At 43.1% G+C, this 17,788-nt stretch overlaps 1 protein-coding gene across 1 annotated transcript; it reads right to left on the bottom strand.

Moving 5' to 3' along the window:
- Positions 1 to 1,030: 1,030 nt before the first annotated feature.
- enc3 (ectodermal-neural cortex 3) lies at positions 1,031 to 17,381 on the bottom strand. The gene is made up of 4 exons (XM_080770852.1): positions 17,089 to 17,381; positions 14,778 to 15,812; positions 13,877 to 14,649; positions 1,031 to 2,734 (listed from the first exon to the last, which is right to left on the bottom strand). Exons 2-3 carry the CDS (start codon positions 15,798 to 15,800, stop codon positions 13,903 to 13,905), a joined length of 1,770 nt encoding a protein of 589 aa, XP_080626978.1. The 5' UTR covers positions 15,801 to 15,812; positions 17,089 to 17,381; the 3' UTR covers positions 1,031 to 2,734; positions 13,877 to 13,902.
- Between the last annotated feature and the right edge of the window lie 407 nt (positions 17,382 to 17,788).

Here is a 17,788-nt window from a genome sequence, read left to right as displayed (position 1 = left end):
TGGATGCATAAAATATAGAAGAGAGTTGGGTCTGGGTTTGCATGATATCCAGCCATTATTAGAGATGGATGTTGGCCCATTGATACTGTATGAGCAAAAAAACACAATGATGATCTCTCTCTCTCTCTCTGCCAGTCTGCACTCAGGAATGTGCCAGCTAGCTTTCCTTTTGCCAACGCCTCATTTTGCTCTTTGTCTGTAGGGTGACATTTCTCACGAAAACCTAGACACTGAAGAATGAAAGGTATGAATTCGTATAGAGCCTGAGTGCCACAGAACAGGATCAGTACATTCTCAGAGATTTGAGGGTAATGATGTGTTCAATGTGTGTATATGTGCGTGTGACGTGTCTGTGTGGCAAATGCCAGGGGAAGAGACGGAGACAGTTCCCATACCGCATAATCACCCATTACGCTGAATTGCACCTGGCGGTGTCTCTGTTCTAGGGCAGAAGGAAGGGCGTTTCATCACATTTCACTGTTCAGTGGCAGGTAACACTGCAGCACTGTCTGCAGCCTGCAGGTCAACAAAACATTTACTTTTGAGAAAAAAAAATAGTGTCTCCTTTTATCTCTATATCTCCATATTTGGACAGGGACAATTCATGTCGTTTCATTTGAAGTGAAACTATGAATAATAGTTAGAAGACTGACTAAATGTATGGGTATTTGCATCAGCACACGTTACGTAACTGTGCACAAATTCACGTATGGCTACTGGTCCTAATGGAAACCCTGGACGCAGTCTCTGGGTTTGCGCTGAACATGAACATCTTCATCATTTCTCCTTGAAAAAAAGAAAAAGTGTTGTTCACAATAAAGATATTTGAAACAAATTCTTAAGGGTCCATAATTCAAAAGATCTTTCCTGGACACGGTTAAAGAACCCACTATTATTTTTTTCCTGTTTTGGAAAGTATTCAAAGCATGCTGAAAAATAAATACCTCTGAGATTATATGGCTGCCAAAGATGTTTTAGTGACACAGCTCAACTCATTATTTGGACAACAGGACAAACAGAGCATCCGTTTCCAAGCAGATGGTTTATTGACAAGCTATAACTTGCATGAAATGGACATGTCTATTGCAACATGAAGTAACATTTCATCAATAACTTGGTGATGCAAAATCAATAGTTTACATTAAAAAAGACATTTCAGAACCTATGCACTCAGAAAATGTTGCTACAAAAATGCTTTGATTATTCACATTGGCCAAGCATGGGCCATGAGTGATATAAAAATTAAGACAAAAAGGAGATCTTTGTACAAATTATGTGCAAATCAAAGGTTTACTACAAATGAATTACAAAACTTACATACTATACACAAAAGGTTTGTATTAACATTACAAATGCAGAGAGAAAAACTATAAATACAAATATGTTGGGGCTTTGACTTGGTCCAATTGCCATGAATGTCCAGAATATCACATAAGTTGGGAGGAGAGTAAGTTGTGTGTGCAATGTGCATGCATGTTTGTAAAAATGTATTTTTGATAAATGTACATGGCATTCATACAGCATCTAAACTGTAGCTTGGACATGAGAAATCAGTGGTTGGAAATATCTTTAAAAGATTAGTGTAATTTGTAAATGGAGCAATCTTGGAGTCAAACATTTAGTCAAAACTTGTGTAACAATTGTACATTCACAGAAAATATACATTAAAAAAACATGAGCTTTGAGGTCATTTTCATAACAGAAAAGACTAGGTTAGCCTACTTTGAGCAAATAGACAATGTCTATCTATACACAACATAAACTATATATAACCCTGAGACACAAAACACAGGAAAAAAATGACATGATTTGCAGCAACATCGTGACTTAGAATAGAAATGAATCTTCTTTTTAATCATCATGGGTCACATTCTCTCGGCCAAGTTTTTTAACTTAAGGAAGAAGATACAGATTTAGTTGACCAAAATTGAGGGACGTTTGCGTCCAACTGCTAAAAATACAGAGACAAAGATTGCTTCTGTGCACAAAATCATACACTAGCCAGAAATCTCTGCCTCTGCCTATTCGAGGCATGGCAAAGGCCGTATTCGGTCAGCAGTCCAAGTAAATTATACCTGAGAACAGAAAAGCGGCCAGTGTCAGGAGAGGAGCATGAGCCACAACAATGCACAAGTATATACACATGCATGTCTTTATTTTAACATTGGTCGCAAAATGAAACAAAATGGCATCCTCCTCATGCCATAATAAATGAGTCAGTGACAACACTAATGTCGTCCTTCCAGAGTTCGACGAGTCTCAAACTCTTTTTCTGATGTTCTGCGATTATACAGTCAGTTGAACTGTGCTGGATTGATACGGTTCTTTCCCTCAGTTTGTTAGCCCCAGGAAGAGAAGGTCTGAACAACTAAAACCCGATTCATACTTTGTCGCAACAGTGTCAAAATATAACATTTTAAAAGGGTAAGAAAGTGACAGCCAACGTTAATAGCTTACAGTTTCCCACAAGGAGACATGATCAGGATACAGATCAGGTGGGGAGAGGCCGGAACAGGGGTATGGGCCGGGCAAGGAGACACAGGGCCTGTAGTCACAGAGTCACTGATCCTGTGTCTTTTGGTCCTGCAATGCAGAGGACATGCGATTCATACTGGGTTGTACCGACAGCCAGCAGGAACACCTTCCTTACCCCCGTCTTCTCCTCCACACCCATGCAGAATTCCACATCGGAGGGAGACACATGCCTGCATTCCAGACATCACTGCTGTCCGATCTGGGAAGAGAGAGAGAAAGAACATGGCGTTAGGCATGCAAAGAACTCTTGAAGAGCCACTCTATGGGAATCCTTCAGATTTGTGTGAAGGCGGACCACATGACCGTAGGGCAGCCTGGACATGCTCATAGAACAGAGAGCAATGTAGACATTCAGATTTACAGATCAGCTTATCATCATACCACATTATCAGGCTTACCCACATAGCATTAATAATGCCTTAGGAATGGGCAGTATTTAGCCAAAGTCCTCCAGGCATGCAGGATTAGGCAGCTAACCATTTATGTCATTAAGAAATAAATATCCCTTTTAGTGGATAGAGATAAATCTCTAGGTGATGTGCGTACAACGGAAGGACGGATACTCCAAAACCTGAATTATAATGTATTTACTTACTACAATATTTATTGTACATTAGGGGGGGGGGGGGGGGGGGTTCAGTTCTCTCTTCTGAGTGCTGATTAGCATCTAATTTGGAGTTCCTAAATGTGTTGAGCGCATGTTCTGCACTGCATACGTTGTGGTGAATTCTTTGGCTACCAGAGCTAGAATCTCTCTCATCCTATCCCGTCTCTGTGGCCTCAGAGATATTTTAGCATCTAATTTTCCCTCCCCTGCTGTTAAGATGGAATGCCTGAACAGATCTTTTTTGGGGTAGGAGAGAAGAGACATGAAATGGATCTCTCATTTGCATATTTTAACGATGCAAAAGCTAGCAATGACATTCTGCCAGAAAAGATGAAGTGTGTGTGTGTGTGTGTGTGTGTGTGTGTGTGTGTGTGTGTGTGTGTGTGTGTGTGTGAGATTAAGAGAGAGAGAGTGTGTGTGTGTGTGTGTGTGTGTGTGTGTGTGTGTGTGTGTGTGTGTGAGTGAGATTAAGAGAGAGTGTGTGTGTGTGTGTGTGTGTGTGTGTGTGTGTGTGTGTGTGTGTGTGTGTTCCATCCTGAGGCAGACAGAGGCGACATAGCCCGTCTCTGCTGGGGGCTTGTTTGGTCGGCCTAATAAGCTCTCATTAACATGGCTGTCTAAGCCAGCCGATATAACTAAACCGCCACTGAATGGCAAGCTTCTGCCACAGTTACTGTTGAGTACTGACACATTTAAAAACTAGCCATTAAACTAAAAACTCTATAACTATCCAACTAGAAGTCTGCAAAAGCGATGGAAGCTTTGATTACTTCTGTGAAGGTGTGTGCGTGTGTCTGTCTGCTCCTCTTAAAATACTGCCATTTTAATCTAATGCAGATATCAGACATCTAAAATACCCATCCACTCCGCTCCACTCCACGACATTGTGAGCAGCAGCTTTATATTGATAGTATATCGCTCCATTGCATGGGAGAGGGCTTTCAATCCTTTCATGTGTACTCAATGTACTGTATACCTGCATTCCTATTCACTTGCACAATCTCAATTCATTTAACCACTTGAGGCGCAATGACATTAGTTAGCGGTTCGGTCGTATAGTCACCGTGCCATGACATAACTCCAAATATCGGTGAGATATCTTACTCTATTGATTAGAAATTGATCTAAAGTAGTTTCCCGTTTCATTTACATTTTACGGTAAAACAGCTCTCAAAGTAACTCGTTTAGCACATACCAACGCAAAGAAACCAAATACTGTTACAATACAGTACAACATCGCAAAACCCAGTAAGGCATTTTAAAAAGACGTCAATTTGTGTTGATTTTTCCATTTGTATTCGGAAGTAGATGTGGACTGGATTTGCATATCCAGATCTTCAAACGGTAAAATCATCAGGAAGTATAAAAGAACACAGTTGACGTTTGTGATGTTGCATATTGGCAGAATCTGCATTATTTGCATTATGTGCTAAAAGAGTGATTTTGTGAAGGAGACTATTTTGGATGATTTCTAATTTTCTCAACGGAGCAAAATAGACAATATTTGGAGTTACATCACGACATGGTAAATACACACATCTAATGGTAAATACACAAATCTAAACGTCTAGAAAAGTGTCATTAAAGTTGAAACCCTATATTCAGTTCATCAGATTCCCACAGGCTTTATACTTACTAACCTAGGCTCCTTCCCCGTTCATTATATACTAAATATCTTCGCCGGAAATAGCCAATCTACAACGTCACGTGTTGCTTTGTGAGATTGATTCATGTGGTCATCAAGTATCACATTTAGTTGCAATACACACACACAAACAGCCTCACTGTCATCAGTTCAATAACCATCAGACAGCACCTTCCCTGACTGCCATTATCCAACCTTGACTCAGTCATTACACAACAAGAGTACCACTGTCACCAGAGATGAGCTCCAGCCTGTAAAACAGTCTCTTCATATTACTTGCCAAGTTGCCAGCCAGGTCACGGTCAGTTTGACAGAACCCTGGGTTGTATCAGCAAGGTTGTTCAGCTCTCAACCATATCAAAAAAGAACACATACATTGTATAGATAACACAGAGAGGTAGCCGTAAGCAGGAAAAGCTAGTACAGTCTCGGTCCCTGCTTGTAAGTTCCTATCCACAGCACATATTTGTGGATTGTCACATATCCAAATCTTATCTAACCATGCCGTTACATATTTCATATAGCCCATGCTCCATCTAGCTACATATCTGGCTTTCTCTACTGAAATCACACTGAAATCATGGAATTTAATAAGCATGCAAGTGCATGGAGGGATAAAGACATTGTTTTGTTAGTTTTTTTAACCTCAAATGTTTCCAGCCTACTCCACATAACAGTTTGACTGCGGATCACTGCATTCCCGACTTTTGTTTTGTTTAATTCGCCATTTTGATAACTTTTAAGGTTTCTGTCAGACATCCGTGACACGTCACACGTTTGGATCACATAACGGGAAAAAGAAAAACAGATGCTTGATTCCTAGGGCTTCTGGGAAATTGAGGCTCAATGCATTGCCTACGGTGTGTAATGGCTGCATCCATCTCGCTCTGTTCTGTGTTGTTGTTTCGGATTGCTGCGGTGGTGGACATTTCAACTCAAACACAAACGATGGGGACTATTTTCAGGCGGATTTTCATGAAATGGAGGTACAATTGTGATGGCGTAATTCTTCAAAGGTTAGTGAAAACATCGACAGGGAAAGGGGGTTATAGATTAATTTAAAACGCAGTCAACGTGTTAATGCACTATAATAACCATAGGATTTCTTCCCATCGTGAAGTCTGTGACCTTCACCAGACCATGCAGCTGTGCAGGACAAAACATGAAATGACCACACTACACACACGCACACACGTCGTTAGTTTTCTCCCCCATATGGGAATGTGGTCAGATTGGCTGGCTTCAACATCACTGGAACACAAGAAAATAATTACCAACCCACAGACTTTTGTTTGATGGCAAGAACAAAATGCCTCCAGCAAAGAACGCATGGATACAGTGTGGGGGCACAAGTACACAGTGGAATCCAGTCAATCCACCGGAGTCCACTCTTCACACACCTACAGGAAGGGGTGAAAATGGATTGAAGATATTGCCAGTACTACAACTTCAACTGAGAGCTGCATTTTTATGACCAAAAATATATTGACGATTATTTGGGTCCATATTGAGATCAATGTTTTTTAACAAACAATGATCTCGGTCACATCGATTTCAGAGAAGAAATGTACACACTTCCACACTCCAAAAGTCTGTACTGTTCATCATGTAGTAGGTCACAACCACGTGGATTTCATATCGTAAAAACATTGTCGAGTGGCTAAGGCATGTACCAAATAGGGCCTGACATCCGAGTCCCTGGTTCGATTTCCGGGTTGGGCGGACATTTGTTGTATGTCACTCCCTGACTATCTCTCCTCGCTTCCCCTCACTCTACAGTCTACACTGTAATTACCATATCAATAATAGGCAAGAAAAGCCTGGGGGGAAAGAAATGCAATTTAGCCAAAAATTGGCATTTAATCTTTGTCCATTTCTCCACCAGTGCCAAGCTTGGCACTGTAGAAACTAGGCAGACTTCACAGTGCTTGCACAATGCTTAAGGACAGTAATTTCTTTTCCCTTTAGCTTTGTCATACCATCAGCGTCCCCAAGAAACCCAATTACCCACACCAGAGTCGCCATCCTTTATGTGTCCCTCGTGTCCATCAAGGTCTGCATCATGTTTACTAATGTCCAGCTACAACAACACTGTATTGAATAACGTATTTCCAGACAAATCCTCATTCATTTACCTCATGAATTTACATTAGTTTTAGGGTTTCATGTTTATAAATAGGCCATGGTTGGCATAGCAATAATGAATAACACCACTGATGCAGTGTGACAAATCCTACCAATCAACAGTATCTGCCACTGACGGGCGGAAAACGTGTACGTCCAAAACGGTTACGTTTCAGGAAGCGGAAAAAAGAACCTGTGTGCTAGTGGATCCAATGTACTAGAATTTGGTCCATTACATGATTTATAGAGGCATCACACTGAATAACTTTCAACCTGGCATCCCTATTGCCCATGTCTTATGTGTCAAACAAGCTCACATATCTTCCCATTGCGACTATTTAGGGCATTAATGCATTTAAACAAAATATATATACACACACACACATGAAATATGGAGATAAAAGCAGTCTGGCCAACAGCAATAATAGTCTTCTTCAGTGCTGGATTGCAGCTAGCAGCGGGCACAAAGTAATGGCGCTGTGACTGAATACCAGCCACTCTATTGCTACTTCAGAGAGACAAATGTTACATAATGCAGATTAATTACAAAGCGTCTCTAAGCCCAGCTGGCGGTTCTGAAAAGACCCCAGCTAACTGTATGACAGCTCATCTGTTCTGAGTTAATCAAATTAGTCTGGGAGATTATTCAGCCACTTTCTTTACCCTTTACTTTTTTGTCACTCTCAGCATGTTGAAAAAAAGACCAATAAAAACTCTATTAGGTTTATGCAAATTTCAGCAGCCGTGCCGAGGGCTGTAATGTGGCAGATTGATTACTCAGGGGACCGTAGACACATGATGTGCACGTGCTCTGCATCTGTACAGTGTGTGTGTGTGTGTGTGTGTGATGGGGTTGACTGAGAAGAGGGAAAGGGATAGTTGTTGTACACAGATGCCACAATAAAAGGCTCATTCAGCATGCGTTGCTGGTGGCCCTCACAGCCAGACATTAATAAAACATTAGAATAGAGTGTGTGGGCCTGTGGGGCCTCTCTTCTCCTCCTCCTCCTCCTCCATGGTCCTGCAGTGACCTCTCCGTTTTACAGCAGCTGTCTGGGGATGAAGTCACCCCCCCCCCCCCCCCCCACTTCACCCCAGCGACCTTTGACCCCCCCAGGTGTACCCTAGTATCACACAGAACCGCACCCACCTCATAAGGGTTTCATTTGAAACCTTTAAAAAAGGAGAATGCTTGAGTCTGTGACTTTTGGACGTGTGTGTGCTGGGGGAGTGGTGGGAGGAATGTATGAGTGGATGGAGAAGGTGAAAACGGGTGCAGAGAAGAAAGGGCAGCTTTACAAGTAGACAACTAAATAGCCATTTCTATGCCTCTATAGTTCAGTGGTGTGTGTGTGTGTGTGTGTGTGTGTGTGTATGTGTGTGTGTGTGTGTGTGTGTGGGGGGGGGGGGGGGGGGGGGGGGGGGGGGGGGGGCATACTGAACTTTGTGCAGGAATCTCCAATTACATTCTGTCTGCCTTCACTCCACCACAAACTAATAATGCAGAGACAGGATGAAGCAAAATATTACACTCTATATACGATAATTGCAGTGATGGGCAAGCTACTTGGAAAATGTAGTAAGCTACACTACCAGTTACTCTCTATTAAATATAGCTCAACTACAACAAAGCTATCCCCAGATAATTATAGCAAGCTACACTATAAGCTACATGGCAAAAGTAGCTAGCTACATGGACACTACTTTTTTTTTTAAATATTTTTTATCAACTACATGATCAAGTTTCCACCGAACAAATAGCCTAATAGGCAGGCAAAAATGCTGAGTTTGGTTGTTTATTAAAAAACAAACTGGAAACAAGCCCTCTGTCTGGCTTTTGGTGTCAACTTTTTCACATTTACTTGTATTAATGTACCTTGCGGTGTGGCTGATTCATGTGTTCAGTGTTGGGAAAGTTCTTTTTTTTTATTAACTATAGTTTTTTAAAGGAACTAATTCAGTTCATAATTCAACATTTTGAACTAAAGTTCATGGTTCCAAAAAATTAACGATTTTAGTTATTTTTTGTTCTTTTTTAAAATTATTATTATTGCCACAGCCTAGCCATTTGTGCACCAGCTGAGAGACAGGGATTTAGACTAGAGCAGTGGTTCCCAAAGTGGGGTCCGGGGACCCCCAGGGGTACCTGAGGGAGTTCCAGGGGGGACCCATCTATTTTGTTCATGTTCATAAAGTGCTAAAGTGTTTAAAGCAGTGGTTCCCAAACTTTTTCATGTCAAGGACCCCCAAATTGACACTACATAGCCTGTGGACCCCCATTTGAAAAGATATGCCAGGGACCCCCAAGAGAAGACGTACACATTTAGACGTCTACATTTAGACGTCTACATTTAGACGTATACATTTAGACAGTGTCTAAACAGTGTCCCCCCGAGTGCCTCCCCAATGCCTCCCCAGTGTGCCCCTGAGTGCCTCCCCAGTGTCTACCCAGTGCCTCCTCAGTGCCTGCCCAGTGTCCCCCAGTGTCCCCCCAGTGTCTCCAATAGCAATACAAGAGCAATAATACAAATTAATCTTAATGTATTAATCTAATTAATTAATTAATTAATTCATTAATCAAAATTGCGGCCTGTGCCCAGCACCATGCCAAAGCTTTTTCCTGCAGGAAACACTGCTTGTGGTTGTAAATATATTGTTATCCGTGTTGCGAGGATGAGGGGGTACCTGGAAAAATATCTACCCCAAAAGGGGTACCTGGTCCAAAAAAGTTTGGGAACACCTGGACTAGAGAATGCGGGTGGCCTGTTTGTTTGTGTCAGACTCTTCTTATCTAAACCAACCAATCATGGATTTCTTTCCAGGGATTTTTTCCCCCCACAAAACTTTATTTAACAGTAAATTTGTAACTTTGTAGCTTTTGTTGAAAGCTACGTCACTACTTGGGTCTAAAAATAGCTACACTACAAAAAACGCTACTTGGTTCAAAAGGAGTGAAGCTACCATCAAGCTACTGATAAATGTAGTAAGCTATGTAGCTTCGCTACTTGTAGCTAGCTACTGCCCAACACTGGATAATTGTACCGTGTCCACCACCAACTACCGTATTATACACATTACTAGCAACTACCTTAAAAGTAAAAAGCATATTAAAAGAACTTAAGAAAACAACAAGCAAAAAGGTGATGAAGCTGAATAACCAATGCTTTTGTCGGTTTCGTATCTCTATCAAAAAGAAATGTCTTTGTTTCATATCTACTAGTCTAGACCATAATAAACAAGCCATAATACTTTCACATTTACAAATACTTTTCCATCAACAGTGGGTTCTGGTCTGGCCATGCAGTCTGCGGTTAGTCACATCTGGGGTAATGCAGGGATAGACACGAGGTGGTGACGACAACACTGGAGCGGCCTCATAATAACAACTTAACAATCAGGGCAGACCCAACAGAATGCCTGGACAAGTTGAAGGCTTTATATTTATATTGTTGTACGCCCGTGTTGTTGTGTACCCAAACAGTGGGGGGGGGGGGGTGACTTCATCCCCAGATCTACCCAAACAGATCTACAAGCCCACGAGTCACGCGTTGTGAGCTTGTATATCTGCTATTTTTGTCCTGCATGCGACACCATTGTAAGAGGACGTATAAATTAAGCATATAACCTGTCAACCGCAAAGCGGCATTGACAAATTATTGCTAATGGAGACCCAGGCCATACCTTCATTCCTCCCAAATTAGATGGCTGGCTTTTTAAAGGACAGGCCATGCCAGCAATGTGATGCCGGTTTCTGTGTGAGTGTGCGCGCGCACATATAAAGTTCACAGCTCACAACATTACTGGATACTGAGGAAAAACAGACCTGACTGTTTTCAGCCCCTCATAAACATGAAGATGCAGGCACAGTGGCACACACACACACACACACAAACACACACACACACACACACACACACACACACACACACACACACACACACACACACACACACACACACACACACACACACACACACACTTCTCTCTCTGACCCTGGTTGAAAGTTGACAGCCTACTGAGCCTAGGGAGCTAAGAGTACTATTTTTAACCCAACGTTAGTCGTGTCTGCCAAACGGTGCAAAATATAGCCCAACTTCAGCACTGTCTCACTCTTGTTTTTCCCAGTCCCAGAAATCCCTCTTCATTTTGCCCCCCCATCACGGGTGAGAGGGAGTCTAGCGTCTTGGTGCCGTGGCGTCAGAGTAACAGGGTAGGATGCCCGCTTAACAAGCAAGGCTTCTGGAAATCTGAGCTTTTTCCATGTCAGTTGTAATTAAACATAAAGACTCGGGCAGCAGGATGGTTGCTACTGTAACTCTTGAAAGCTCATACGGATTCGGTGCCTTGATCTTTCATTGCCCGCCTGTCTGTCTCCATCCCAGCCAGTAGCCCCAGCCCAAAAATCTAAACTAGCATGAAAGCAGTGTATATACCAGGAACCCCATGCTGCTAAGCCCGGAGTTCCTCTTCATACAGCTGTTTACTGTAGGGAGAAGTCAAACATAAGCCCCCTGCTTCTCATAAATTTGCTGCCGCTCAGCTTTTCTCTCCAGCTGCTTGTCAGTGGCACACAAAGGGGTGCTTTTAAATTACTTTCCCATTTTCCTTTAGATGAAGACCAGCTGTTCAATTCATAGTTCCACTTTTAGAGCATATCCGTGGCCATGATATGGGCATACCCAACAATAGATGCCAAAACAATGGGAACATTTCCATTTTTGTGTATAGCCACTTCTTCCTTTGAACGAAAACTACTACCCTATGATGAATATAATATAAATCAATCTTGATTTCATTAGCCCGTTTGATTCTCATAGCTGCATGTTCCTCCAAACAGTTGATTTTGACTACAGAACTACTCTGTCTACTACACCGTCTGGATGTCATTCAAGATGACATCCAGACAGTGTTACTCATTTTAAAGTTAATCAGCACACAAAAATAATATGTATCTGAAAACATAACATAGGTTAGAATTTAGAAATAAGCCACGTAGTAGCAAACATGCTGAGCTGGACGTCTGTCTCTCACAGGTATTCATTAATTATTCCGCCACTCACTGCCAGTGTTTTTCAGTGAAAACCCTTAAGGTCCACAGGGACACGAGACATGATGTCTCGGGTCCCAGTGTTTTCGGATGTAAAGAAAACGCAGTGTTTTGTCACAGACGATCGTCTTTTCTTTTACCTGGAAAATACATTTTGTAACCACGAATCACGATGGGTTCATTAGTTATGGGCCGATGGGCCTCTGCCTGGGCAGAGGCCTTTTGTGGCCATTCTGGACAACCATGGATCCGACCAACTCCCTGTGGTGGTATAGAACGTGTGTCGAATTTGAAGTCAGTGGGGCGAACGTTTCTCGAGTTACGTGGATTACAGACGACGACGTACGTACAAATGTACTGAGACGTGGTGCATTTATAGATAGATTAATTAATTAACTAGCTAACTTTGTTAGCACAAGGACGCAGCTAACAGCAGTGGGTTACACTTTCTCATGTGCTCCAGTTTCGGTATCAGTGTTTGTTTTCTTGGCTGAATGACTGAAGCTCTGTGGCACTGCTCTTTGAACCATATTGAACCTGTAGCATAGCACGCACATCAAGAGGACAGCATACTCTTTATGAAGACACAGTGAGCCCCATTCAGAAAGGTTAATAAAGGACACCATGCCGCTTTGTTTGCTTTTGTGGAATGACAGTTTGACATTAGAAGACTATTACCCTAATTAAGAAGGAAAAAACTAAAATGTGATGAAAGATGAAGCCGTGTTTGAGCTGAATATAATTTAATTGACTAGAGTGGCAAATAATTTTGCCCCACCTATTGCATCAGTGCCAACAACAGATCACAGGACAGGCTTCAAGTCATGAAAACAAAACGAGATCTAATATTGCCAGTCGACTCACAAGTCAAAACAACCCTATCCATCTTCATCAACCCCCCTTGCCTTTCCTTTCCCTGCCTGAAAGCCAATACACCTCAGGAAATAATATGTATCATCTCTTATCAGAGTTGAAATGACATGAAGCTATGAAAAGTCAGCCACCTGTCTTTTCATCACCCAGACTTTCCCTCGGGCCCTAGACATAGAATGTTACAAATCAGTTGATCACTTTTCACGTCTTGAAATGGATCCTTGCCCGCTGTCCTGTCTAATATTTACTCTTATCTGGTTTTATTACTTTGACTAGCACTGATTGTTGTGTGTTGTGGACACAGATACTCCATTAAAATGTATACATTTCCCTTTGTTTATCCATAATTACTAACATCTAACCTCCAAATGGCATTTTAAACAGCATATGTCGCCTCACTTCAGACAAATGACACCACAAATTGGAATACATTTCAATGTATTGACTCATCTGCAATTAGTTTCTACCTTGGGCTTGCCCTGCAGTGCACCCTGACAACTTTCATGCCGGCCCTGCAAGCACAGACCTGATCCCATTCCCTGCACCATCGCTGCTCACTGCATTCAGGGACTGAGCTCTGCTGTTGTACTGGAGACTCTAGTCTACAGTGTAGAGCTCTGTCTGTAATTACTAGCCTCTGTGACATTCCTCCTTCACTCTAAACCAAGACTCCTCCGTGTTTATTCAACACCCAGCAGCTAGATAATGTGTAACTGTAACCACTGGCAACCCTGAAAACAGCTACAGGGGATTTTAAACTGACCTTTTCCACAGCCAAGTGTCATAAACATGGGTCCTGTTCAGTGAAGTACAAGTTGGGCACTGTGTCTTGAATGTCATTTGATTTAAAAAAACAAAAACAAAAAAAAACACTTCTTGTTTGCTATTCCACATTCATGTTATAGGCATTTAGCTGAACAACATAGGGGTGATAAGATAATGATTATTGCTAAAAGTACAGTACAGCAGGGATGGAATCCCACTCAAAAGAAACGCATTGACAATGATAGCGATTATGTAATTTTAAGAAAGTCAGTGAACTCACCAAAGAACCATAATCATTCCTCTCCTCTAGGCTGAGAGGTACTTCCATGTGCTGACAAAGGCAGTGGGGATGAGAGAGTAGGGAACACTGGTCACACTGTCCCAGGAGTCAGTCGACGGGTCATAACAGTCCAGTGTCTTGCACCTCTGAGCCCCGAAGTACCCCCCGACCACATAGAGCCTGTTCCCCGACGCCACCGCATGGCAGCTGATCCGCTTGGCCGTCACGTCGCCAAACTTGGACCACTGGTATGTCTCACTGTTGAACCGGTAGGCCGAGCTGGCAGAGAATTCCGTGTCCCCACCAATCACAACCACATGGTTGCCAACCACCGCTGCGGCCGTGTAGCGCCAGAGCTGCGGGCAGGCGGCCGGTACCGTCCACCGGTTCTGGCACGGGTCGAAGCACTGGACTTTGGGGAACTTATCTCTGTTGACGCTGGTTCCCCCGAAGGCAAACAGTTTGTTTTTGGCTCCAACCACAGCAGCGTTGCTCACCCCTTCTCTGAGGGGAGCCACAAGTGTCCACTTGTTAGTCTGAGGGTCATACTGTTCCACCTGTTTGAGAGAGACAGACGGGGAGGCAGGGAAGGAGCCCGTTAGAGACGTGTGTCCTCCCACGACGTACAGGATGTGGTCGAGCTCCGCCGACCCGTGTCCAAACCGAGCAACCAACATTGGTGCCGCTTTGGACCACTCATCGTGTAGCGTGTCGTACACCCAGACATCTTTTGAAGCCCCGTTCTCAGAGCCACGGCCCCCAGTAACATAGACCTGAAATGACACAAGAGAAAGAAAGAAACTGCATTAGGAATATTTTTATAGACATATTAAAGACATTATGTACATTAAGTAACACGTAAGAAAATACATTATATTACACACACACACACTTCACATACCTTACAGCCAATGGCACAGGCACTACACTCTTTCCTTGGGCTAGGGATGTCCGTTTTTGGTGTGATCTCTTTGGTCTTATTGTCGATCATGTAGATCTTATCACACATGAAAGTCTGTCCACCCAGGAGCAGCAGAGCCTGGCTGACCTTCCTGGGCCGTGCGCAGAACCCCGTAACGATGCCGTCGTTCTGGAGGATCCTCATCTTGCAGCGCACGGCATCCTCTACGATCTCCCGGCCGACCTTGTGGCCCATCACCAGCTCCTCCGAGGCAACGTTCTGCAGCAGGTACGTCTCAGGAAGCAGAGCGAGGCGGACACAGCGCAGCAGCTCCGGCAGCTCGCTGTGCCTCCGCTCCATGTCCGCCTTGACCCAGTCGATGACGGCCTCGTACACCAGGCTTTCATCCTCCACCTCCAGCTCCTCGCTGAAGATCAGCTCCTGCACTTTGTCCCTGGGCAGACTGAGGAAGTCCTCCGTCCTGTAGAGGGCAGCAAAGTCAGCCAGGCACATCCTCCAGGACAGTTCGTACAGCCTGTGACACTGGTGGGCGTCCGACAGCAGCATCATCCCCAAGCAGTTTGACGGGTGTAGGTTCTTCTCGAGGAACTCTGCCGCCGCATCCATGATGTCGTGAAACTGAAGCATGTCACCAGCTTCCAGGAGTGACTCAGCGTTTTCCTCGTTGATGAGGATTCGGGCTGAGTAAGCGTAGTCGAGCAGAAGCTCAAGCACCTCTGGGTGGAGAGAGTCATGAAAGTCGACCTCAGCGTCACGACTCTCCCGGAGCCCGCCACTGAACATGGCCTCGAAATAACGACTGCACGAGGCCAGGACGGCCCTGTGGCAGGGGAATGTTCGGTTACCGGCCTTCAAGACCACGTCTGTGAAGACTCTCCGTTTGCGGAGCAGGTTGAGTTGTGTCAACAAGCTGTCGGCGTGGGACGTCTTGTGGAACAGATGGATATTCATGGAGCCAGAGCTGGACCGGGACTTCCTGTTTTCGTGGTTACTGACAGACATCTTGACTTGGACCTGGAGAAAGAAAGACAATGGGGGGAGACATTTTATCAGTGGAAGGAATAACTAATTTCAAAGTTATGTTCCATTTGTTTTGAATAGTTTGGTATAATCCAGGGGGAGATTGAAAAATACACTACTCTCTCGATCTCGTAAGTTTTATGCGAGTGCTACAGGGATGCAAAAAGCTCACTACACTCCCTTTCCAAATGAACAGAATACATAGTGTTCAGCTGATGATTAAGAGCAAAGTAAAAAGCCACACGTTTGAAATTAGTCATACACCTCATATCAGTATGCTTGGTGAAAGCGGAAACTACCATAAGACTATCACAGGGATGAAAAGCGATCAGATAAAATCAGATTCATACAGGAAAGCATGAGTGATATCAGTAAGTTTAAAGTCAAATCAATAAATGTGTCTGATCTGAATTCATCTACTCTTGTTGTATCCTTGGGTAATTAATAAGGTGGTAAGAAAGCATCCGAGTGTCAAATTCATCCATGCTCAACACCTCTGTCAACATGCCAAGCCTCTGAATCACCTCTATGGCATTTAAGCCAATAAATTCCTGGCAAACTGCTCTGTTCCCATGTTGGCTCACACATACAAGACTGAGTGTGTCAACGGCTAAACTTTCAAGAATATCTGATGACAACATGCAAGGACTGTACAAAATATAAAACTGATGATTTTGTTTTGTGTATAATTCAAACTTGCATCCAAGAGAAAACATTCTACAATGTGTAGCTACCAAGTCTACAACTGAATATACATTTGTTATAACTTCTAATATAATTATAGCGCCTGTTAATATATTTAAATTAAATGTATGTAGCCAAGACAAAGTAGGCCTACTGGTAGGTAGGAAGACGTAATAAAAAATAACACCATGACAGCTTGAAGACTAAGCTAGAATAAGTACACGCTACAGTTTGTTACAAGTAACTCTTCTAAATAAAATACTGTCTGCTACTCAATGAATGTGACAAGAAACAAGAACCCACGGACTTCCGTGGGATGTGAGCCCGGGGGCGATCTAAAGCGAACCCTGCGTGAAATCCAATTCGTTTTGTGCAGTAAATGTAACCCTTTGTCAGCAGGTCGGTGTGTGATCAACTTTCCTCCTAAGTTAGCAACAGTCCGCAAAGCTCAAACTGCGGCTACAACTGCCAGCTGGAGCATAGATCAAAGGGTCGGATGTTACAACTTGCTGTAACCAAAGTAAAACACTTCGGAAGTTCACTAAATGGCAAACAAGCCTAACTATTTATTTGTAATCCACCTTACCAAAGTTGTATATTTGTTGACCGCTGGAGCACAGCAGAAGAACGAAGTTGCTCAGATGTTGATGGCCGTTTCTCAATTTCGACAAAACTGCTTTCCGACCAGCAAAGTTTTTGGGGAAAAAACATGTCCCGATAAAATGGATGGTTGATAACCCATGGTGGGCTTCGATGTGTATTCCACGTTAAGTACAAAACGTTAGCAAAGTTTGGTAGCTTTTATCAAACCTCTCCGAGTCCGGGCTAACTAACCACAGCCGCGTGGACACCAGGCACTAGGCAGCAGCAGTCACTGTGTGTGTGATACTGTGATTACTGTGATACTAGTGACGAGACCAAAGGCACTAGTAGTGTTCCATCTGGCTCCTCCTACTTTTCCCCAGATTCATGAATCTCCCGAGTCCCAACATCCCTCCATCCTTGACTGACCAACAACAGCCCTATTCATTTCTGTGTTTATAGCATGAATAACATGTTGACCGACCGCATAAAGATAATCTCAACCGAAACACAGAGCTAACCTAGATATTCCTAACTTAATAACTTTTCTAGCACAGACTTGATTCTCAACCCTTATCATTTCAATAAATTATGATAACAGGATAGTAGCCTAGTGTGCATTAATTGTGTGTTATCTCTTGGAGTGGAACCTCGAATCTAAGAACGTTTTAATTCATAGATATTATTTTATTCAATATGGTCAT

This window comes from Protomyctophum bolini, assembly GCF_963924005.1.
Source record: "Protomyctophum bolini genome assembly, chromosome: 8".
NCBI classification, from domain to species: Eukaryota; Metazoa; Chordata; class Actinopteri; order Myctophiformes; family Myctophidae; genus Protomyctophum; species Protomyctophum bolini.
The sequence above is the reverse complement of the archived record's forward strand: the minus strand, read 5'-3'. Positions and strand labels throughout refer to the sequence as shown.